The sequence below is a fragment of the Rattus norvegicus genome, chromosome 13 (genome assembly GCF_036323735.1).
Source record: "Rattus norvegicus strain BN/NHsdMcwi chromosome 13, GRCr8, whole genome shotgun sequence".
In the NCBI taxonomy this organism is placed as follows: Eukaryota; Metazoa; Chordata; class Mammalia; order Rodentia; family Muridae; genus Rattus; species Rattus norvegicus.
This window is the reverse complement of record NC_086031.1, coordinates 40,036,606-40,061,440: the sequence shown is the minus strand read 5'-3', so window position 1 is coordinate 40,061,440 and position 24,835 is coordinate 40,036,606. Positions and strand designations below refer to the sequence as shown.

At 41.5% G+C, this 24,835-nt stretch overlaps 1 protein-coding gene across 16 annotated transcripts in view; it reads left to right on the top strand.

Moving 5' to 3' along the window:
- Nckap5 (NCK-associated protein 5) overlaps nt 1–24,835 on the top strand; it is a 913,274-nt gene that overhangs the window by 774,409 nt on the left and 114,030 nt on the right. For 14 of the 16 annotated variants that reach the window (XM_017599040.3, XM_039091162.2, XM_063272672.1 and 11 more), the window contains one exon: nt 20,186–20,377. The exons of 1 other annotated variant lie outside the window; for it this stretch is intronic. In XM_017599040.3, the coding sequence (XP_017454529.1) occupies nt 20,186–20,377 (192 nt within the window). Of the gene's footprint in view, nt 1–14,396; nt 14,494–20,185; nt 20,378–24,835 lie in introns of all 16 variants that reach the window. One more of the 16 variants, XM_039091169.2, reaches the window with a different exon arrangement.

Below are 24,835 nucleotides of genomic sequence, written 5' to 3'. Positions count from 1 at the left end.
CATTGTGTCCCATAAGTCTGGGTATGTTGTACCTTCATTTTCATTAAATTCTAAAAAGTCTTTAATTTCTTTCTTTATTTCTTCCTTGACCAGCTTATCATTGAGTAGAGCATTGTTCAATTTCCATGTATATGTGGGCATTCTTCCCTTATTGTTATTGAAGACCAGTTTTAGGCCGTGGTGGTCTGATAACACGCATGGGATTATTTCTATCTTTCTGTACCTGTTGAGGCCCGTTTTTTGACCAATTATATGGTCAATTTTGGAGAAAGTACCATGAGGAGCTGAGAAGAAGGTATATCCTTTTGCTTTAGGATAGAATGTTGTATAAATATCCGTTAAGTCCATTTGGCTCATGACTCCTCTTAGTCTGTCTACGTCTCTGTTTAATTTCTGTTTCCATGATCTGTCCATTGATGAGAGTGTGGTGTTGAAATCTCCCACTATTATTGTGTGAGGTGCAATGTGTGTTTTGAGCTTTAGTAAGGTTTCTTTTACGTATGTAGGTGCCCTTGTATTTGGGGCATAGATATTTAGGATTGAGAGTTCATCTTGGTGGATTTTTCCTTTGATGAATATGAAGTGTCCTTCCTTATCTTTTTTGATGAATTTTAGTTGAAAATTGATTTTATTTGATATTAGAATGGCTACTCCAGCTTGCTTCTTCCCACCATTTGCTTGGAAAGTTGTTTTCCAGCCTTTCACTCTGAGGTAGTGTCTGTCTTTGTCTCTGAGGTGTGTTTCCTGTAGGCAGCAGAATGCAGGGTCCTCGTTGTGTATCCAGTTTGTTAATCTATGTCTTTTTATTGGGGAGTTGAGGCCATTGATGTTGAGAGATATTTAGGAATAGTGATTATTGCTTCCTGTTATATTCATATTTGGGTATGAGGTTATGTTTGTGTGCTTTTCTTCTCTTTGTTTTGTTGCCAAGATGATTAGTTTCTTGCTTCTCCTATGGTATAGCTTGCCTCCTTATGTTGGGCTTTACCATTTATTATCCTTTGTAGTGCTGGATTTGTAGAAAGATATTGTGTAAATTTGGTTTTGTCATGGAATATCTTGGTTTCTCCATCTATGTTAATTGAGAGTTTTGCAGGATACCGTAACCTGGGCTGGCATTTGTGTTCTCTTAGGGTCTGTATGACATCAGTCCAGGATCTTCTGGCCTTCATAGTTTCTGGCGAAAAGTCTGGTGTGATTCTGATAGGTCTGCCTTTATATGTTACTTGACCTTTTTCCCTTACTGCTTTTAATATTCTTTCTTTATTTTGTGCGTTTGGTGTTTTGACTATTATGTGATGGGAGGTGTTTCTTTTCTGGTCCAATCTATTTGGAGTTCTGTAGGCTTCTTGTATGCCTATGGGTATCTCTTTTTTTAGGTTAGGGAAGTTTTCTTCTATGATTTTGTTGAAGATATTTACTGGTCCTTTGAGCTGGGAGTCTTCACTCTCTTCTATACCTATTATCCTTAGGTTTGATCTTCTCATTGAGTCCTGGATTTCCTGTATGTTTTGGACCAGTAGCTTTTTCCGCTTTACATTATCTTTGACAGTTGAGTCAATGATTTCTATGGAATCTTCTGCTCCTGAGATTCTCTCTTCCATCTCTTGTATTCTGTTGGTGAAGCTCGTATCTACAGCTCCTTGTCTCTTCTTTTGGTTTTCTATATCCAGGGTTGTTTCCATGTGTTCTTTCTTGATTGCTTCTATTTCCATTTTTAATTCCTTCAACTGTTTGATTGTGTTTTCCTGGAATTCTTTCAGGGATTTTTGCGATTCCTCTCTGTAGGCTTCTACTTGTTTATTAATGTTTTCCTGTGTTTCTCTAAGGGAGTTCTTCACGTCTTTCATGAAGTCCTCCAGCATCATGATCAAATATGATTTTGAAACTAGATCTTGCTTTTCTGGTGTGTTTGGATATTCTGTGTTTGCTTTGGTGGGAGAATTGGGCTCCAATGATGCCATGTAGTCTTGGTTTCTGTTGCTTGGGTTCCTGTGCTTGCCTCTCGACATCAGATTATCTCTAGTGTTACTTTGTTCTGCTATTTCTGACAGTGGCTAGACTGCCCTATAAGCCTGTGTGTCAGGAGTGCTGTAGACCTGTTTTCCTGTTTTCTTTCAGCCAGTTATGGGGACAGAGTGTTCTGCTTTTGGGCGTGTAGTTTTTCCTATCTACAGGTCTTCAGCTGTTCCTGTGGGCCTGTGTCTTGAGTTCACCAGGCAGGTCACTTGCAGCAGAAAAGTTGGTCTTACCTGTGGTCACGAGGCTCAAGTTTGCTCGTGGGGTGCTGCCTACGAGCTCTCCGAGGCGGCAGCAACCAGGAAGATCTGCGCCGCCCTTTCTGGGGGCTTCCGTGCACCAGGGTTCCAGATGGTGTTTGGTGTTTTCCTCTGGTGTCAGAGATGTGTGCAGAGTGCAGTCTCTTCTGGTTTTCCAGGCGTGTCTGCCTCTCTGAAGGTTTAGCTCTCCCTCCCATGGGATTTGGGTGCAGAGAACTGTTTATCCGGTCTGTCCCTTCAGGTTCTGGCGGTGTCTCAGACGCAGCGGTCCTGCTGCTCCTGGGCCCTCCTCTACGGGAACCCAGAGGCCTTATACAGTTTCCTCTTGGGCCAGGGATGTGGGCAGGGGTGGGCAGTGTTGGTGGTCTCTTCTGCTCTGCAGCCTCAGGAGTGCCCACCTGACCAGGCAGTGAGGTCTCTCTCCCACGGGGTTTGGGAGCAGAGGGCTGCTGTCACTTACCTTTCAACGTCAACCTAGAATTACCTAGTAAGACACTTCTTTCATCTTTCGGTCTTTGTAAAATCCAGATGTGCCTATGCCCCCAAAATCTTGTTGATATTTTGACTTGAGGCCTGGATGCACAGCTCAGTTGGCCAAGTGCTTGCCTAGTATGCACAAAGCCTTAGTTTCAATCACCAGGACTACATAACTGGATGCGGTGGTACATACTTGCCTTTGATCCAAGGACTTAGGACTTGGAGGCAGGAAGATCAGAAGTTCAAGGTCATCTTCAGATACACATTTTGTATTTAATATGTAAGATTTTAAATATTCATTGTTCTGTCTCAAAAAATAACCTAATCCATGTGTGGATAGGATTATTGTTGGGGCGTTTGGGAGGCAATTATGGAAGGTGATTAGAACCTAATAGGTGACTTGATGCCTTTTAAAAGAAGCCACACGGAATGGCCTTTCTGTCTGGGCAGATTACAACAAGAAGGTTCCCACAGTGAACCAGGAGGCAGCTCAAACCAACATTGTAATCTTGGCGTGATCAAATCATGTGGCCTACAGAATTCACTTTATTTTAGTTATAAACCACTTGGGGTATGATGCTGTCCTGTATCAGCTGAAGCAACTGCCTTGTTTTTCTTCATTTTTGAGAATTTATACATATATACAAGGACATATGATCATGCCTGTCCTTCACATCCCACTCCAGCTTAGAACTCACACTACATAGTGTTGTCCATGTGCCTGGGTTTGGACCCATCCCCTGGGGTGTGACAAATCTTCAGTGGCCACACCCTCAAAGCAGAATGATTCTCCTTTCCCAGCTGTTAGCATTTGCTGTGCAGGGGTCTTCCTCCAGGAAGGCGTGGGACCTGAAAAGCATCTCTCCCATCCCTGTCAGACTTTTGAATAGTTTCCTTTTGTTCTTGTTTATAACACCTCAGGGGACCCTTGCTGAGGCTTTATATCCCCACTGCCCTGGGAGGAGGTAGTCAAGGTGCCCTCCCTTGAGTTCCAGGTGCCAGGGACCATGTTATCCCTGACAGTGTAGTAGCAGTGAAATATTAAGTAAAGCATGGAAAAGGCTGTCTAGAGACAGAGAATGTGGTGTTACAAGGACTGGGTCATGGCAGTTCAAACCCTTGACCTCAGATTATAGAAACACTCTTTCTCTTCAGTTTCCTTATCTGACTAGTGGAGGCAATGACATTTTCTACAGAAAAGGAGGTCTAAGGAGAAAAAGTTTTATGAAAACTTACATACTTAGAATTCAGGAGCATTCTCTTTAAGGGTTCGCTACTGTTCAACTTAGTTTAGTGTTCCAGTTATGTCCACATGCGTGAACAGAACTGTGTTTCCTTGAGAAAAAAAAAAAAGGAGAAATTTAAGAAAGAAATAATAGCCAATCAAACCAATCATAAGGTACAGTTACTAGGGGAAAGGGGGGGCATTTTCTTCAGTGCTGTGGGTACTGGTAAGTTGCCATGTCTCTGTAAATAACCATTTGCCCACACCTCTGTAAGCAGCAGTAATGAAACTCATTGAGTCACACACAGACGACATGGAAGTCCTATGACTCTTAGGGAAGAGGAAAGGGATCAGCAGAAGTGGGAGGGGACAACAGATGACAATTGGAAGAATAAGGTCAAATAAATTATATGTCTATATGTATTCAAATGACAAAGAAATCACTTCCGACATAATTGATAAATGCACATAAAAACATTATCAGACAATTGTAGTATAACTCTAATGGCAGTAAAATAGCAATAAAGTATTTTTTATTACATGGATGACCTGTGCTTGAGTCCAGACAGCAAAGATATATTGGATTTGAAGATATTTCCTTAATTCTATGCAGTCCATTTCATTGTCTAATTAATTTATATTGTTATTTTAGTAAATTGTCCTTGACAAACCATCATTAAGTAAATTTAATTGAGTAAAATTGCAAGCATGAACTCTGTAATCAGGCTTCCTGGGCTTCAAGTACTAGTTATGAGACCTTCATTCAGCCATTTTAACTCTTGGGTCGGTTTCATCACCCAAAAGGTAGGGTTAAAAGATAACAGTTTAAATCATCTAGGCAGAAAAAGTAAATCTCCATGACAACATAATTCATCCAATGGGAATAGATCTGAAGCATAAGCTTAGCATTTTAGGCTGAGAACGCAACTTTTATGAGACTTGTTTTGTAAAAGATACCAATGGGATTATTAATACCCTTCTGCCATGGCAGAAGTGAAGCTGGGTATTAGAGGAAGTGTCTAGACTGAGACAGGAAACAGATTCGAGGGAAAGCCCCAAATTCATTTTTCCTGGGATGGACACAGTCCTATAACCTGTGGACAACTTCCTTGGCACCTGCCATCTTCACTTCCTGCTCCCTAAAAACTAAGTTAGCAACTTGTTCCACATAGTACCATGGCCCTTTCTAAGGTAAATTCAGGCAAAGGACTTCATATGGTGCCTCTTTCCTCCCCAGGGCAGAAGGTATCTTATTTCTTCCTAATAAATGGTACATTAAACTCCAGGGACTATCAGTATGGTTTCCATTAGGTCTTGAAAAAAAAACAGAAAAAGAAAAACATTTGTCTTTTTTTCCTCTCCTTCTAGTCTGTGTAGCTTAGAGAAATTCAACCCCCTGAATATAAAAAGCAGAAAGCTTCTGGAGAGTTAGAACTTAAAAATGCAAAAAAAAGCAGTGCAGATAATTTTACGGAACAGCAGGGGCAATTGGGAGGCACTTATTAAAGAACCTGTTAAAGTAATTAGCGATAAAAATGGAAATCTGAAGCATTTCTGTATCTCTTAGATCCCAGAATAAGTTCAGGCTGCTCTGAGTCACTTCCTCCCTTTGATCTGCTTCACAGCCAAAGACAAAAGGGACACTTAGGGAGGACCCAGGGCAAGCATGAGCCACCTTTAGGAAGTGGCTCTTCATCTGCCCACAAGTCTGATCTACCTACCACACGGAAGGCCCAGTCCTCCCTCATGTTTCTTAGCCACTGTCATATGAGGTTATACTGTGTCTGAACATTCCAGGTGGGCTTTCAGGTTCCTGAAAAGCCCTGACAAGGAGATATGGTGATGGATTGTGAGAGCGGAGTCCCTCCTGCACAGAGTTGCTGTACAGATGACTTCCTGCCACTGGCTAGCCTGTGCTGCTAACACATTGCAAGCACCCTTCCCCACCCCGGTCTCTTTCACTTCCCCCAAACAACTCTTATCCTACCATTATTTCTTTGTGAGAGAGGATCCCCTGTAGCTCAGATTGGCCTCCAACACTTGAGAATGACTTTGAATTTCTGATTTCCCCTTCCTCCATCTTCCCAAGTGGTGGGGTGACAGGTATGCACTATGATGAACAGTCTATGCCATGCATGCCAGGGTCCTACACTGGGCTTCCTGCATGCTAAGTAACACATTGTACCCACTGGGTCTCGGGTTGCCCCCTCTGCTATAACCTCTTTTGCTTGTTATGCCTTAGAATTCTTTTCCTAATCTGTGCATTTTGGGCACTTCATTGATCTCATAGACTGAGCTAATGACCTTCTTTTCATCTTCTTTTCTATCATCAGGCTTCTGCACACAGTGGGGGCTTCATAAATGTTTTCTGATGCGCTGAGCAGTAGACATTCCCAAAGGGAAATCCTTTGCCTGTTTTCATCCGTCAGAGAAACTTTGTAGCCACTGAAGGCTACGCTCTTAGCAGCCTCTATATGATTGGGTTGTCATGGGAGTGGAGAGCCTTGAAGAAGGTTTTGAATATAGCTGTGGACAAAAGCATTTTATAACGGGAATCCCAAAGAAGTAGAAAGGAGGAGGGTAAATAATAGCATGAACCAAGGCACCGTCCAAAGTGAGACAGTGTCCTCAGTGAGGATTGACATGCAGAGGAAGAAATGTTGTTAGGGAAAAGAATCATTGAAGCAAGAATTATTGTGATAGACCTTAAAAATAATTATAAAAATTAAACTCAAGTAAGATCACACCATGATGGGTATATTTGTTAAATGTCTTCCTCAAGAACGTTTAAAAGACATTTCCTCTGCACCAGTCAGCAAGATGGCAAGGTCAGATTATGTGTTTGTATCTTTATATCCCAAAATAGAAAGAAAGGCATAATTAATTAAATATCAACTTTTACCAAAAATGATTTTTCTGTCCCAGGCTCAAATTCTTGTGAATTTAAGAAATGACCATCTAATACTCCATTATATAACACAAAGTTATGCAATATTCAGTTTTATAATAAATTCTTAATGTATTAAAACCAAAACCCATGAAATGCTAACCCAAGAATCTGCTGCAATCACTTTTTATGGAATTTAGAACGGGTAGTGAAAATCTTGTTTCTGAGAAGGGCAAAAATATGTCTAGTATGAGAGTCAAAAGTTTGAGGGCTTTTGTTTTTATTGTTGTAGGTGGTGGTGTGTGTGCATGTGTCTTTAATAGGGGAAGATTGTTTGATAAATAAGGCTTCCATACAGAAATTATACTTCTCAGGCTAAGCTATTTGGGGCAATTTTATTGAGCTTACTTTGAGCAATTCTTACATATAACTATGAAAATTGCTCTATTACCCTACAGAAGGAACAACGTGTCTCCATCAAGCTGTATCTGATTCACAGCCATATTGGAAACACTTCCCTTAAATAGAGCCCACAGATATTTTCTATCTTATACAGGCAATGGGACACTTTGGAATGTTGGCAATATCAAAAGATGCTTAGAAAATGTTCTAAGACCTCTCACCAGGTTTGCCCCTGCAATGTGGGATTACAGGGTGGGAACACTGTGTATAGCATCAGCATAGGACACAGTCAGAGGAATAGAAACAGGGCTCTAGGCTAATCTAGAGCTGTGAGATTGGATCTCTCTCTGAAGTGAATGCAAGACCATTTACAATAATACTGTAGTAAGTGAATCACAAGCAATCACAAGAAGCCAGTAAAAATGCTTGTAGTAAGGGTATTTACCTCCTCATCTGATCTCTAGGACCAAGGTGGTTGAGGGAATGGACCAACTCATGACCAATTGTCCTGACTTCTACATATGGACTGTGACACATGTGACCACCCACAACATACACACAAACATACGGACACAATAATAATTGATTAAAATTTTAAAATTAGAAAAGGAAAATACTTTAAAAGAAATTAATTTGAGCTTCAAAATCACTAGATGTAAGGAAGGGTGAGCAGTAAGCAAGTTCAAAGTCACATGAGTAGCCAGCTAGTCACACAGAGGCAGGAACAGGTGAGGAACAGCTGCCTGGACAGAGGTAGCAATGGGGAGTTGAACTGTCTTCCTGCTGGTGAGTCAGGTGCTGAGCCATAGTAATAATTGGTGGGTGCATAGATACCAGGAAATCGCTCAGGCCTCTAAATTTCCTATCTACCTTTCCCAGTGTCTCCATTATCAGTAACTCTTCTAACTGATGTGGCAAAATACTTAACAAAAGCAACCCAAGGAAGGAAGGTTTGTCATGGCTCACAGTTTGAGAGTGCACAGTCCATCGTAGTTGAGAAGGCAGAATGGCTGGAGCAGGAGGCTACTGCTCACATTTCACCCATCAGGGAGCACAGAGGAATGAGTGCTGGTACTCGGCAGGCATTCTCTTTTAATTATCAATCCAGGGTCTCAGCACATGGGATGGTACTACTCATAGTTATCATGGGGCTTCTACATTCAGCAGGGGTTTTTTGGAAACACCCCCATAAACACACGCAGAAGTGTGTTCCCATGGTGATTCTCCATCTCATTAAATTGACAATGAAGATGAACCATTGAGAGCATATTGTAGTGTTGAGGAAAAGCTGGTGAGTGAACTTAGCTTGGCACTAGCTCATATGGCATGAGCAGGCCATCTCACTTTGTAATTAAGACAGAAAACCAAACAACAGTGGAAAGAGAAGCCCTCTCCTTCAGCTGAGAGGTTATTCTCCAGAAAAAGGTGAAAGAGTAACTCTGGCAAACACGAAACAGAACCAGGGTTGAACTTTGGGTAATTACAGCTTTCACCAAGTTAAATAAATCTGGGTGTTAGATGATAACAGGTTAAACATATTATTCATAGAGCTGGAGAGATGGTTCTGCAGTTAAGAGCCCTGACTGCTTTTGCAGGAAACCTGCGTTTACTTCCCAGCACACACATATGCCTATAACACCAGATCCAGGGAAATCAGGTACCTCTCGCTTCCGAGGTTGCCTGCACTCACATCAACACATACACACAATTAAAAAGAAGAAAAATAAAACCTTAAAGAATATCCCTCCATCTGTTGCTGAACCTAAATATCCATATTGGTGGAGTCCATTATTCCAACCCATCCATACTTAGTCTCTTGTATGGATATTTGTCTTTGTGTGTGGTGCATGCATATGTACATGTGCCCATTGTCTTGCCCATGGATGCAGATATTGTTCCTTTACTGTTCTACCTTAGTTTTATTTTATTCTTACTATTGTGTGTGTGTGTACGTATGTGTGTATGTGTGTGTTTGCACGTGTGCACACATGCACATGCACACCGCACACACATGCATATCTTCCTGATCTAGCTTAAATGACTTCCTAGCCTGACTGGCCAGCAATCGCCAAGAATCCTGCTCTCCCTGTTCATCGGTCAGCTGTGGGATTACAGGCATATATTCCTGTGTCTAGCTTTCTGCTTTCTGTATAGGTTCTGGGGATCAAAACTTGGGTCATCATGCTTGTGTCTCCTGAGCAATCTCTGTGGCCCCAGATGCTCCTTTTTTTAATAGAGGAGGGAAACTGTGCACATGGTTATAGTGTTAGATTAATTATCTTAAGGAACATGAATGAGGAACTGGAACTCATGGCCACATAACCTTTTGTTTTATTGTCTTTGTTTTACTCTAAAGCAAAGCTATTAACTTCAGAAATCCTAGCAGGGAAAATGTCACACCCTCATTTCCAAACTTGAGGAAGTACAACAATAAAAATAAAAGCTGTTTATCACTTTCTTTCTGTGGTTCACCTAGCACATTTCCCAATGTCCCCAGACTTCTCAGATGAAGAGCTCAGCGTTGACCTCACCTCAACCACTAAATAAAGACGTGGTGTCTTCCTGGCCTCCACAATCACTACCTTGAAGTTAAGACATCATCATGTTCTGAGTCCAAACCTAGAGGCAGAATTCTGTTAAATGCAATAAGCCTTCAGTGAGCATCTGAGAAACTGCAGCATGGTAAATAATGGGAGAAACATAATGGAAAACTCTGGCCCTCCAGCCTCGCTCTGCTGGCTCTGTTCTCCACTCTCCACAGCCATCATTAACCACACAGCTGCAGAATTGGTCCCTGCCACTCTCAAGGGAGCACTCACCTTGATCCCTCCAGATAAAGGACAGCCTGTCCTTGGCACAGTCTGTTAAAGAAAACATCCCTAAGTCTTGTCTTACAGATGCAGACCAGTGCAGCATAAGGCTGACCGCCCGAAGACTACTGAGCGCGCGCGCGCACACACACACACACACACACACACACACACACAGAGAGAGAGAGAGAGAGAGAGAGAGAGAATATTGATCTTATGTGCAACTTAGATATCAGCTGCCCTTACACTGCTGGGTCCTTGAGTCACACTTCGTAGTTTATACTGGTGTGAGCAATGTGTTGTGTCTTGGATATGAATTGAGATATTATTTATGTCTTCCAAAACATCCCCACCCCAACTCCTGCACACAGTGACTGTTGTTGATCTAACTGCAACAAAGCTGAAATTTATAGTATAAGAACCCACTTTGCTCTGCTGCTATAGTTATATATGAATGTGTATATATGCATATATACATATAAATATACATATATACCTCTATATTGTCCTAGTTAGTGTTAACTGCATACTTGAAATATCCTTGAATCACTTGATAAACATAGTCTTCATTGAGTAATTGTCTTTATTAAGTTGGTTTGTGGACATTTCTATAAGAGATTGTTTTGATGGAGGAAGAGCCTAGTTGCACTATGAGTGCTACCACTTACTGGGAAGGTGGTCTGTACAAGAAAGATAGCTAAGCATAGCTATCAGACTGTGACCTGAAAGTTCATTATAGTGGAAACATCAAGGTAGCAGGAGTGTATGCCTCCCTCTCTCTCTCCCCCTCTCCTTCCCCCTGCCCATTCCTGTGTATGTGAATTTGTTACTCTTTATATCAGAACTGAATTATATCTAGGAATCTTGTGGATTTTCACGTTAGAGATTTGAAACTTAAAGCATTTCACATGAGCGATAGCATCCGGAGGGATACTAACAATGAACAAGAACTATAGATAAGTGTGATACAGAATGTGTATCTAATTAGGTTGAGTCTAATTAGGATTCTGGCGTTCTGGCTTACTCCCTTTGACAATGGCTTTAGTTAAATTTTCCATGAGTGTTGGGAAGGTGGTTCAGTGGATGAAGCAATTGCCATGCAAGCATGAGGACCTGAGTTTGAATCCCCAGAGCCCATGTAAAGCTGAACATATCTGTATTATCAACACTCCTACAAGGAGTAGGAGGCAGATGCAGTTGAGTCCAAGGAAGAACTGGTGTGCACCACTAAGAACAAAAAAAAAAAAAAAAAAAAAAAAAAAAAAAAAAAAAGAAACACACACACACACACACACACACACAACACCAACAACAAAAAACAAAACAAAACCAAAAAAACCAAAAAACAACAACAACAACAACAAAAAAAAGGTCCCAAGCCAAGTGGAAGGAGAAGACTAAAGTGTGAAGCTGTCCTCAGATTTCCACACATGCACTGTGATATATTTGCTTCTGCATTTTCACTGCACATGTGCCATGCATGCATGCACATGCGTATACACACTCCTATTTCTTTTACTTCCCCACCATAATGGGCTATACCCAGAAAAATTATATCAAAAGAAAAAATATTTCTCTCTTAAATTGCTTAAGGGAATAGATTGATCAATTAGATAAAATCAGTGGCACAATGCATCATTGAGGAGGGTGGGTTTGACAGACACATATTCATGCAGTATGTGAAACAGTGACATCATTTTATCTGAGAAGAAAGAGAGAAGCACAATCATGAACCGAATGAGAAGTCAGCTATCTAATCTACAGAGGACTCTTCCCTCAAATCACATGATCTACCACTCAAAAATCATCATTTCTTTTGTTTAATGTCATTTCCCATAACTGCTGCTGCTGTTTGCATATTGATAAATGTATCATTAGGTCTTAAAAATATAATTCGTTTGGCACTCTCTCAGTCTCTTAAACCTGTATATAGATGGATAAAGTCTAAGAACATCTTTTTCTCTCTGGACTGTAATGAGCATTAATTGGGTACTTATTGAATATAATACTCTATGACAAGTGCTGATTAGTTAACAATAGGGAATCCTAGATCCCAGAAAGAACTTGAGAAAGGTGTTATCATGCAGAAACTGTATCATTTTGCTAAATAGTGATTGCAGTCTTGGCAGTTTTAAAAACTTCGAATTTTTATAGCAACTGCCAAAAAGTTTTTTAAGTGCCTGTACAGAAAAAGAGATCGAGAGGAAATGGATACAAATATGAAACAAACAAACAAACAAATAGGAGTTTAAAACTCAGCTGATAAGGACAACTGGTCTACCTAGGCCAGGGGAAAAATACCATTAACATTCCTTTATGATGAAGTATAGTCCTTCTAAAGTATACATTGTTCAAGAGGTATCCTACAAAGATTTATTGAGTGCCTAGCTAACCAAGTGTACAAGAGGCTCATGAAAATTTACCCTGATAATAGAAACAAATGCATGATAGTTATTTTAGTGGAATTTATATTTCTTATCACAACATGACCAATTTTCTGGGACAAAGTAACCTCTGCAAGGCCAAACTTGCAGTCCCCTAACATTTCCTAGTAGCAGAGAATCTAAGATATTTCAATCCCCCCCCTTCTCTCCCTCCCTCCCTCCCTCCCTCCCTCCCTCTCTCCCCCCTCCCTCCTCTCTCACATGTGGGAGCTGTTATAATTGTGATTTATGTCTGTTTGGGGGAAATACATATTCCATAGGTTAAATGTGGAGGTTAGAGGATGACCTCAGGTGGAGGTCCTCATCTTCTACCCTTGTGGAGACACAGTTTCCTTTTGTTCACCACTAGGTGTGCCATGATATTTGCTTATGGAAGATTCTGCTCTCTCCATCTCCCATCTCGCCACAGGATTATAGACTTATAAATCCATGTGCTACCATGTTCAGCTTTAAGTGGTTTCTGAGGATGCAATCTCAGGACTTCACACTGTTGCTGCAAGCATTTCACTCCATGAGTTATCTCCCGGCCCTTACATTGGCCTTACCACGGAACAAGTCCACCTTATGCTAGAAAGGATCTTCTTGGCCACATTATTTAACCACTTGATTGGAGTTTTTTTGATACCTCTGAAATCATCAAAGTTATGACCAAGACAAACCAGAATAACAGAGATCATTTTTTTAAACACCACTAGCCTGGCAGAAACATGACACATAAATCATAGGTTTTATTGTATTTGCAATTAAACAAATCAAATTTAGTGTCCACTGGAAAGCCTCAGCAATTAGTATAAAGATTAATATAGTGAAACGTCTTCACTGTAGCAGGTCTCCCAAACAAAACTGAAATATAAAAAAAATTCACTATATAATTGAATAACATGTTAAGTATTAATGCATGGAAACTTCTGAGTCCCTAGGTCCCTGATGCAATTATTTTCTATTCACATTAATTGTTCCAAGCAGATGATGCTAATAACTTTCAGTTAAAATGTGTCCAAAGGAAGATTTCCTAAGATCAGTACTGTTTAGATATAAGGTCACTTTTAGAATTATTCGCTTAGATTTTTAACCATGACTGAACATAATAAAATTAACCTTGTGACTGTTTTCACTTTTTTAATGAAAGTATCAAAAGTTAATGTTCACACCAGCCAGAAGATGTGTTAGGGTATAGATGGTTTTCCTTATCAATATGCCAACTATTATGTCTGTATATCTGAATGTCTGTGAAAGTCAGAGGTCAACCTTGAGGGAAACCTGCTATAGCAGAGATGTTTTATTTTTTTGAGACAGAGTTTCTGACTGGCCTGCAAATAACCAAGCAGAGCAGTCCTTACTCTCTGTCAAATAATAGACATTTTCATTAATTGTTATTATACACATATATGTTTATATGCATGAATATATTTCTAAAATATCAGTAAAATGTTCTTAGTCGGTTTAATGTTACTTTATGTACATTTTCAAGCTGACCATTTTGTATTGGGCCATCAACTGCTGTGTTCTTCTCTGGCAAAGACTACTTTCTGAGTCTTGAAGATCAAACGCAGGGTTTCACGTTGGTACAGCAGTACTTTACTAACAGAGCCATCTCCCCAACCCAGTGCATCTTTTTATTCTTCTTCAAAGAATTTTCCCAGACAAACTGTCAGATTGTAAAATTGTGAATATTGTCTATAACACGCAACTTGCAAATACAAACACACAGAACGGAACGCTCATGAGCAAGGACAGACTTGCGTGGGTTCTGACATGTTTTCTCCTACTGGGAACTACCAAACTCCATAGAAATGGATCAGGCCCAAGTCAGATTTTGAAACAAATGAAGTAAAGCTACCCAACATCTCTGCTTGGTTTTACCTTAGAAAGTCACTCACATGCCATAGTTCTCTCCTCTGGTGATCTGCTCTCAGAGGCAGGAGGAAGCCAAAGTCTGACACTGTCATGGACAGATATTAAGTTTCATGTGAGTCTTCCAGCTGTATTCATGGAATGGTGTTTTCTTACTTCCATCAACTCTGATGCCAAAAGTGAACCACAAGATACACCTCTGAAGCATCCGCAGGCAGGGAGCAACACCATATTTTCTTGTGTTCTCTGAAATTCAATAACATGTTCCCCTGTTGATAGAGTAAGCAGGAAGTGTCACTTTCTGCAAAAGTATTGTAAATCTTGGCTTTGTCCCCAAGATAGCTCTTTGGGTATTGATTATATATCAGAGTCTCTGAGTAATGGTCAAGGGGGCTTTTTATTAAAGCCCACATCCCATATTGTCTCTTCTTCTCTTATGATATATTATGTATGAACTTTTAAAAATTCATGGGTCCTGCATTTTCCCCCCTATAGTTTGGGATAGCTTTGTGCTTGTTTGGTAAAACTTTAACCATGACAGTTTTCAACTTTCATTGGGTTAAAAAAGTTATTTGAGAAAGAAAAAACAGCCATATAAATACATACTGAAAAATATTAGCCTTAAAAATGGCAGGAGCAAGTCATCGAAAACTTGACCTCTATTTTGCCATATAATTTTGTCAGTTGCAAATAATATATTCCCTATCTGATATAAATATTCTCGTTAAATTGGAATGACATTTCAGTAAAATACTGTCATTTTCTACATCTGCAAAGACTTCACAGCCCCTGATCTATGCTGTGACCTTAAGATTATGAATCTTGAAAATTTGTAGTTTTTATTAAAGAAACTCTTGGTTTCAGTCTCTGTGTTTCTATAGTTTCTATATATCATTAAACGGAAACTGTAGCTTTTATGTTGTGTTTCTCATAGTATGAATATCAGAGAACATGAACCATTTAAGTTGGTAATCTAGAACAGAATGTGAAAGAGACATTTGTAGTGGAGCAAGATATGGATTTTACCAATTAAATGGATGTAAATAGGATAATGTTGGAAAGGAAACCAATATGCACATTCCACAAAGATGGTATTTAATAACAATCACCATATGTTTTCATAGACATCTGTGATGAGTAGGATGCATTGTGTCTGTGGGTCTCTAGTTGGTTGCCTCCTTATATTGCCCCTTATTGGACATTGTAACATTATGGCTAAGATTTGAGCCTTGTTGCTGTAATAAAATAACACACAGGGCAACTTAAGGGCAAGATGGCTCATATGGGCTCACAGTTCCCAGGGATGTAGTCTATCTTGGTAGAAGTCATCACTGCATGTGTAGTAGACAAGGTGGGAACATTGCATGCACAGACAGGAGGCAGAGAGCAGACAGGAAATGGAACTGGCACATGAAATGTGTGCATGGAAGGGGATAGCTTAGCCATAGCCATGGGAAGGAAGACCAAGAAATCTGTCTACCTGAACGTGTTTCCAGAAACTTCTATCAGTTGTCCCTAAGAATACTGTGTACCCAGTTTGGGTAATTATCTAATATAGCTGTCCTCAGGACTTATGTGCAATGTGTCAGATACTGGTGGTATCTTAAGAGATGTAAAACAAAGTTATTTAATTGGGGTCTGTAAATTTACAGTTGAGTTGAAGAGCCTCAATGTGTGTGTATGTGTGTGTGTGTGTGTCTGTGTGCGTGCGTGCAACCACACCTAGAAATCCTCAAGTCCATCATATTCTTGGGGATTGATCAGCCTTCATAATTATCTGATGTAGCAAGTATCTCAGTGAACTTTACTGACCAAAAAGGGAACAGTAGAGGTATTAAAAGGGTACAGGGTGGTTAAATAGCCCCTAAGTTCAAAGAGCTCGAATTTGGAAGAGCAGGGATTCAAGCCTCATTGATGGCATCAGAAGCCAAGTGCTTGACCACAGAACAGGTCCTAACCAGAGCTGATAATGATTGGTGGATATGATCAAACATCAGAGGAGAGCTGGCTGTACACTATGGCGGTAGAATTCTAGTCTTTTAAATTAAGTAGGGCGATTGGAGTTTCCCAAGTGGACGACTGGTTCTCCCTCCCTTTACTGGAGAATCCCTCTCTAACCAACCCACACCTATGTTCTACGGTCTCTCCACCTCAAATATGCTGGGATGAGAGCAGGTCCCTAGAAATAAAACTGAGACAAAATTACTTTGCAGAAGAGCTTTAGTAGGAAAGGTGTAGGCTCACAGTCATAGGCCTGAAATTGGAGGCGAGATGGTTGCTGTGTGTATCGCGTTAGACTGTGAAGAGAGAGCCTTCACTCCCTTCCATTTCCAGAATACTAAGAAAGTTATGGCATCATAGCACAGACAGTATGATGGAGTCTCGAAGGGAGAGAGCCTTCAATTCTATAAGACAAGCGGAATGTCCAATTCTTATAAATGTTATTGCACACATTGGAAGTGTTATGGCGGAAGTACTAGGTAAGAGGCTGCAGTTGAACAAGATTCCCCCATATGATTTGTATGCACATAAAGAGTATGTCTTAACAGACCTCTTTGTTTAATCTCTCGCATTACATAGGCTGACATTCCCCACCTCCCTCAAGTGTCTTATACAATATCTCTCTTGGCACTCAAGATCAACTCCAAGGGAGAGCCAGCAGTTCTTTCTCAAGTCTACCCATCTCCTACATTCTATTTTCGTGTCACTTTAATCCCTCCTCTAAAGGGTGTACGCACTTGGGAATGCCTTCTGCTTTCTCAGGCTGAGGCATTGAATTGAGCTGTAGGGACAGATGTGGTTTTGCTAGACAGGTGGGGATAGATGGTCAAGACAGAGAGAATTACATCTAAACTCTGGTATTATGGGAGAAAGAAGAAAAAGTCACCAGAACCAGTGCAGAGATTGGAAAGCCATTGGAGGTCACGTGGCAAGATGCAGACACAGTTGCTTCCTGGAGAGTGGGTGAAGTCTATCAGAGCAAAAGCTGTTGTAACTAACAAGTGCCACCAGATAAATCTCATAACAAAACATGAAAGACTAAGCTGGAGATCCTTTAAAGCATTAACATACAAGTAGAAGCTGATGGAATGTTTCTAGGAGTTTGTACAGGGATGAATTCTATATGTCTACATTAACAGAGGCACTGATACCAGATTATCTCGCAAGATGGAGTCTTCTAGGGATAAATGGATGCAGTTTAGCTGGCAGAGGACTAATGCACCAAGCCCTAGGTTCCAGCTCCAACATCATATGAACTGAGCATGGCAGTGCATGCCTTTAAGTCTGAGGAACTAGAGGTTGGAAGATCGGAAGTTCAAAGTCATCCTTAGTGTTGTAGTTTGGATGTGAAGTGCCCCCCACCAGTAGTCTTACATGTTTGAAACATTGGTTCCCAGCCCATGGCAGTCTTTTAGAAGGTTCTGAAACACTTAACACATAAAATCTCAATGGAGGGAGGCTATCACTAGGGGTGTAAGGTACACCCACTCAAATCCAATCTCCGCTTTTTGAGCATGGAAACACGACCAGCGAGCTTTCTTCCCCCCATCCCTCCTCACCCTTCCCTCTTCCCTGCCATGATGGACTGTAGCACTCTGAAACTGTCAGCCAAGATAAACCATTTACCCTGTAAGTCACTTTTGTCAGAGCACTTTGTCGCAACAGAAAGTAACTGAGAAACTTGGCTACATGGCGAGTTCAAGGCCAGCCTTCAAGGGTTGGATGAAACCCTATCTGAAAAGAAGAAAGTGAATAGAGCTTTTGGCTGGCTGTAGATATCTGTTAAGAAACAAGGATAGACTTACTTTAACTAAGTTATATCTAACAGTATATAAGGGCGTCACTGGTAGATAGTGCTGAAAACTGGATCTTAAGACAAGTTAGTTTCTCCTGACATGATTCTTATTCCCACATTTCAGCAGAGAGGAAGAGGATATGAAAAAAATTCTTGGCATTTTTTTAACAATCACTTAGATCACTATGAAGCAAAAGTAAAGTATCTGTGGCAAGGTAGATGAAATGATTGAGTGTTATAGTTATTGATTAGCAAGAAAATTAAATGTGCCCTCCGTACTCTGTGAGGGTTTAAGGTTTACCACAAGTACTCTCCCATCCTGGCTGCCTGCTGGGGAGAGGGGTAGAGGGTGGGGAGCAAGCTGGGGTGTTGCTCACTATCATTTAGAGTTGTGTTTGCAGGACAGTGATAAGTACTCAGGTACTAATGGAACCCATAAAATGTCAATAAGTTGCATAAGTAAGAGGCTTCACACCTCTGCAAGTGACACCGAGACAGATGGCTCCCGACTGGAGAGTTTCAGAGACAGGGCTTTCTAAAGATAGGCTAGAATTAGACGGTAATGGAGAGCTTCTACTCTGGATCAGGATGCTAAATCAATTTAGCCTGTCCAGTCCTCGGAGCTTCATCTGTTACACCTGCAAGGTGGCTGTCGAGATGCTCGTGGGTGTTTACCACTTTATCTGTTGCCTGTGGTTTGTGTGGGCCCCTGGAATTCTAACCCCCTTGGCCTTCTATGCGAGGTCTATATCTGTAAAGTATGGGGGCTGTTAACACCCACACAGCCAGCCGGACATGAGGAGTCCTCTGATGGAGACACAGGAAGCCTGATCTTTGTGCCTTCCTGTGGCACATGGTGCCTTACACGTCTGCACAGATAGACTGGGGTGTGTATGATAGCTTACATAGATTAACCTCCCCACTAGAAGGAAACCTACGAGTGATATTGCCTACTCTACAAATGAGGCCACTGGGAGAAATAAGCCCAAGAATGCCATTTTTGTAGCAGTATAGAACCCAATTTATACCAGTTAGCTAAAGCTAATGCCGGTGCTCTGAATCCTATAGCCTAGATGTGTCTTCCATCTGGAGCATTTGGGGTGTTATCATTGTTTGATTTTCTTCTGCAGAGCTGGAGATTGAACCCTGGATCTCATATATGGTGTTAAATTCTCCTAGCAGCTGTACTCCCTGCATCCGGGTCTTGCTTTGATATTGATTTGATCTCTTAGAGTATAAATGGATGCAATGAGAACCCACGATTGTGATAACAATGGTACCTTGAGATAAGCGGAGCACCCTCAGTAGACCAGACACTAAGGATATTCTTCGTATCTGGAACCTCGCATCACTCTTTGGCTGTTTATGCCCAACTTTACTCTTGTATTCATTTGAAAGGGAAGATAGAGCTAGCAAAGTGAAACAACCTCCTGGAGCCACACATTGTGAAACAGAGCTGAAGGGGGTGGGAAACTGAGCACGGTACACGACTTAGCTCCGTACTTAAAATGCTTGTCTCCCAAACTTAAAGTTTGATCCCCCAAACTCCCATTAAAAACCAGAAACAAATAACAATTAAAAAAAAAAACCCAAGGCATTGTGGCATATGCTTGTGACCTCAGTGGTGGAAAGACAAAAACAGGTCACTGACACTCATTTGCCAGAAAGCCTTGTCTACTTCTAGGCCAGTGAGAAGTTCTTTTAACAAGTATCCTAAGGAATGATATGCTGAGTTTGTCCTGTGGTCTCCACATGCTTGAGCATGCATGCTCACATAACCCTCCCCACAGAGGCCCCCCAAGCACATATGCATAGGCACGTACGTGCGGGCATGCACACACACACACACACATACACACACACACACACACACACACACACACACACACACACACACACAGCCTAAGATCTATGTGGTTCCCAAACCTGAGCTTTTAACCATTTACTCTAAGATCATTGGGTGTTTACTTCTTAAGCCAATACTTTGCTGAGCCCTGTCCTGCTTTTACAGGAACACCTCCAGAACGCAAAATCAGGAGCCCCTGCCTTGAAACACTCTGGCTCAGGGGTTGTCATCCCTGATCACCCCTGTCCTCGAAACAGCTGCAGCAGTGGCAGCGAGCTATCGCTGTCAAGCACCTGCAGCGAGTACTCCAGTGGCTCCTCCTACACGTGGCAAGACAGGAAGCTCAATGGGAAAAGGGTAAGGCTCCTGTCAGTCAAGTCAGCTTCAGAGAGAACAGGAAGAAAATCTGTGCTGGCTGGAATTTGGTTATGGAGGCAGAGTGGGTGGAGGTAGGGTGAAGAGCATTCGCTGACTGTTTGCCCATGGACTGTGGAGGCTGCTACTGATCAGTGCTGTGGGCTCATAGAACACAAAACACGATGGGGCTGTACTTCAGGTAACTACAGAACAGAGATAAATTACTGGGACAGGATGTTGGGAGCAAGGTTTGATGAACGGGGGGTGGGGGGGGAGCTGTTGTTCCTTACATGCCAGAAATGTCTTCCCTGCTTCCTGTTTTATTTTATTACTCTATTTTAGCTGTGTGTGTATGCATATGTATGTATAAATACATATATATGTGCATGTAAACACATATATGTATGTGTATTGGTGCCTGTGGAATATAAGACAGCTTCTGCTGTCCTTCACCTGTCCTTACTGTTTGAGACAGTATCTTTGGCTTGAATCTTGAACTTATCAATTTGACTAGTGAGCCCTAGGGTTCCTGCCTCTGCCTCTTCAGCACGTAAACTGCATGTCTAGCTTTTGGGGGACCCTTGTATGACAAGCACTTTGCTGACCAAGCCATCTGCCTAGCACTTTTCCAGAGTGTGGGACAATCACTCATGCAAGACCCCACTCCCTCATCTGTACAGAGCTTACCAAGCTGCAGGAACCTCCGGGAGAGCTTCTTGCATATTAGAACAAGCCAAATATTTTGAAATAGCAACTTTAGCAGTTCCCCAAAATTACAGGAAAGCAAAGTTCCCCAGGATGGAAACTGCAAGTCAGAGTATTCAGAGTTGACTTTTCAACTGTTTGGATGAATTTCATCCATGGTTTTCAGTACTTTAGAAACCAAGATAACTCCAGAACTTATAGACTCTACTGGTGAGGGAGTAGCTTCATCATCTGCTGAACCAGAGCTCTGAAAAAGATTTCCAGCTTGCATTGTGAGGCTATTCCCACAGACTCGGGCTTCTTATGCAAAGCAGAGAGCAGGCTCCATTTATCTAAATTGCTCCCATAAGGAGTAGTTCAGAGGTCTGAATAATGACTGCCAGGATCCTGGCCAAGAGAATGATAGGACAATGGTCACAGTGGTTTTCTCATCTCACTGTGTACCTGAAAATGTTTTGCCCCCACGATGCTCTTCTCTTCTCTGTCTTTTTAAAGAATTATTTTTATGTATGTGTATGAGTGCAGGCATGTACACTTGCAAACAAGTGGACAAGGAGGCCAAAGGAGGGCATTAGATCTCTTAGAATGAGAGTCATGGGTGGTTGTGAGCACCCTCCCCAAGAAGCTAAACTTCAGTCCTCTGAAAGAGCACCTAGCGCTCTTCCCTGCTGCTAAGCCCTGTTGTGCACCTGTCTTCCCACTTTATTTGTTTCTGCTTCCCCCTTTCTCTCCAGTGGCCTTTCTGCTTCATTCGTTTTTTATTTGTGTATGTATGTGGGGGTGCACGTGTGTATACAGGTACATGCCTTTGTAAGCATGCTTCTCTATGTGCCAAAGGACAGCCTTGGGTTGTTCCCTGGGAGCTAGCTAGCTTGCTTGCTTGCTTGCTTCCTTCCTTCCTTCCTTCCTTCCTTCCTTCCTTCCTTCCTTCTTCCCTCCCTCCTTCCCTCCCTCCCTCTCTTTCTTTCTTTGCTTTGTTTTGAGTTGGGAGCCTCTAGAATTCTCAGAGGAGGCTAGGCTATCTGGCCAGCAAGCTCCAAGGATCTATTTGTATCTGCCCAGACAGTACTAGAATGGAAAGTACTCACTAGTATGCCCAGCTTTTTTATTTTGGTTCTAAGGATCAAATTTGGGTCATCATGATTGCACAACAAGGACCTTACCCGTTGTCTGGACATTCTACTTATCCATCTTAAAAATAACTTCTAGGCGTTCTTCTAACCGGGGCAGTCTTTGCTATACTAAGGCAGTCTCTCCCTTGAAAGAAAAAGAAAAAGAAAAAAGGAAAAACACTCAAGATCCTTCAGGGACACTCCTCACATGTCCACCCAGTGATCATCCAAGTGTACCTGTGACAGTTCATGGCCTGTGACAGCTCACAAAGTACGCTTTTAGTTCTCAGGGTCCCAGCAAGCTCTATCTGAACCCTCAAGACATTTTAAAGTTATATTATTTCAGGAGTTTGTGCCTGGCATTGGGTGTTTATTTAGTATTGACTTACATAATAAATCACAGGATGCTGAACAGAAACACATTGCTAAATTATATAATAATAAACGTGTGAGTAATAGCTTCTTTGAGCCCACAACTGTTTTTTAAATATCATTTGTTGTGGAAACAGACAGAAAAACCTGTATAAAATTCACTAGCCTTTCTTAATAGGGAAGTCTGTTCTAATAGGTTCAGGACTACCATAGGTGGCCCACTCTTAAAAGTACTATATAAATATTAACTCATTTAATACTTACAACATATTTAAATCATATTTTCTTCAGCTATGTATATATTCATGTATACATGCTCAGTACACATATATGTAGGTGTGTATGTGGTGTGTGTGTGTGTGTGTGTGTGTGTGTGTGTGTGTGTGCATGCACATATGCATATTGAGGCCAGAAATCAACCTCAGTTATTTTTTTCTTTGATACCATCCACCACGTTCTTTTGACACAGTCTCTCACCGAACCTGGAATCCACCAGTTCAGCTTGGCTGACTGCCTGAAGCAAGCCCCAGGGATCTGCCTGGCTCTCCCTCACCTACATTGGAATTCTAAGCACATGCCTCCATGCTTGGCATTTTTGAAAATGGGTTCTGGGTATCAAGCTCAGGTCCTCATGTTGACATATACGCTCTTTACCGATGAAGCTGATCTCCAGTCCCAACTCTCCCAGTTTTTAGCTAAGGAAACCAAGGTTATGAGAATTTAAATATATGTCCCAAGAACATGGCAGTGCACGGTAAAACCAGGCATTAGTTCTAAAGCCTTCACTGGTGATGGTTCTGTTATCCTGACCTTGTTGAGTCATCCTTACATATAGAGGGCCTATACCTGCTGTTGGCACTGAGTTATTCCCATGAACACCAACAGTTCCTTAAATGAGATGTAGTATTTTCCTGGCAAGAGATAGAAAGGTACTGAGGATGCTAAGCTGGTCCCCTAGCTTATCAGAGGCCTCCTTCAGACTTCTGTATGCCCCCCTAAGTACTCTAGTCCCACTTCCTTGAACAAAGGATATAACAAGTATAGGAAATTACCCTCCCCGGGTTCTCTCCCATGAGGTTCTCTTGTTCCCCTACCACCCCGCCAACTTTCGAGATTGGTCCACACGTGTCTCAACTCGCCAGTGTAAGCTCCCGTGGGAGACTCAGGAGGGGATGTGACTTAATCTCACCAGAAGATTCGCAGCCTCTTTATTGGTATGTGAAAATACAGCATGAACTACCTGTGAACAAGAAGAGGAGAGGAGGGTAGGCAGAAGCTCAGTTTACCTGTTGTGGGCTAAATAGATCTGCCACGTATCTCTTGGAGGGCCCTGTTTCCTGACTTCCCATCCCTGTAATCAGTGTGATGTTCAAGACCATGGGGAATCTTAGAAACACACAGCGAGGAAGTCCATTCGCTGGTCTATCTAGAATACCCAGGCTTTGGGATAAGAGTCCCTCTGATTTCCAGAGCATCTTTGAATGATGCAATTTCCTAGAATTAAAGAACAAAACTCCAAGAGGAAAAGGGTAGTGTCAGCAAATCACGTATGTCCCAGCCACTCTAGACACTGGAGGGTTTTCTGGAGGAAATAAATAATTGGACATCGAGACAAATAAATGTGTGTGCTGGAGATAGCAAGAGTAAATTTCATGAAAATGGCTGAGATATAATCCAATGTCCATAGCTTACAAAGCAGTTCAGTGTCTGAAAGGAAGCTGCTGGTCCTTTTGAGTGTCTGCATAGAGTTCATATGAATATGAATAGTTCATATTCAGACACTTTGACAGGGGCTAGCTGGCATAGCAATCCTCTGAAACTGCCATATTTGTTCCTAAAGTCAGTGACCACTAGTAATTTTGAAAAGATCCTGAGCAGGGCTGGAGAGGTGTCTCAGTGACAGAGTATTTACACTGCTCTAGTAGAAGACCCCAGTTCCCATAAGCCTCATCGTGTAGCTTACAACCACCTGTAACTCCAGCTCAACGGATGCTAACAAAACACCTGCTTTCAGCCTCACCTGTACTGGTGTGGACACAACCATATGCATATACATGCATACATACATACGTACATACATAACTACATACATACATACATACATACATACATACATACATACATACAATTAAAAAGAAAATAACAATTTTTCAAGTAGGTCAGCCCCTCATTGTTCCAGTGCACCAGTTTCTTATTTAAACTCTGCAATGCCATTGGAGCAACATTGCCAAGGAAACCTGTGGGTTTTGTTTAACAGCAGATAGTACAG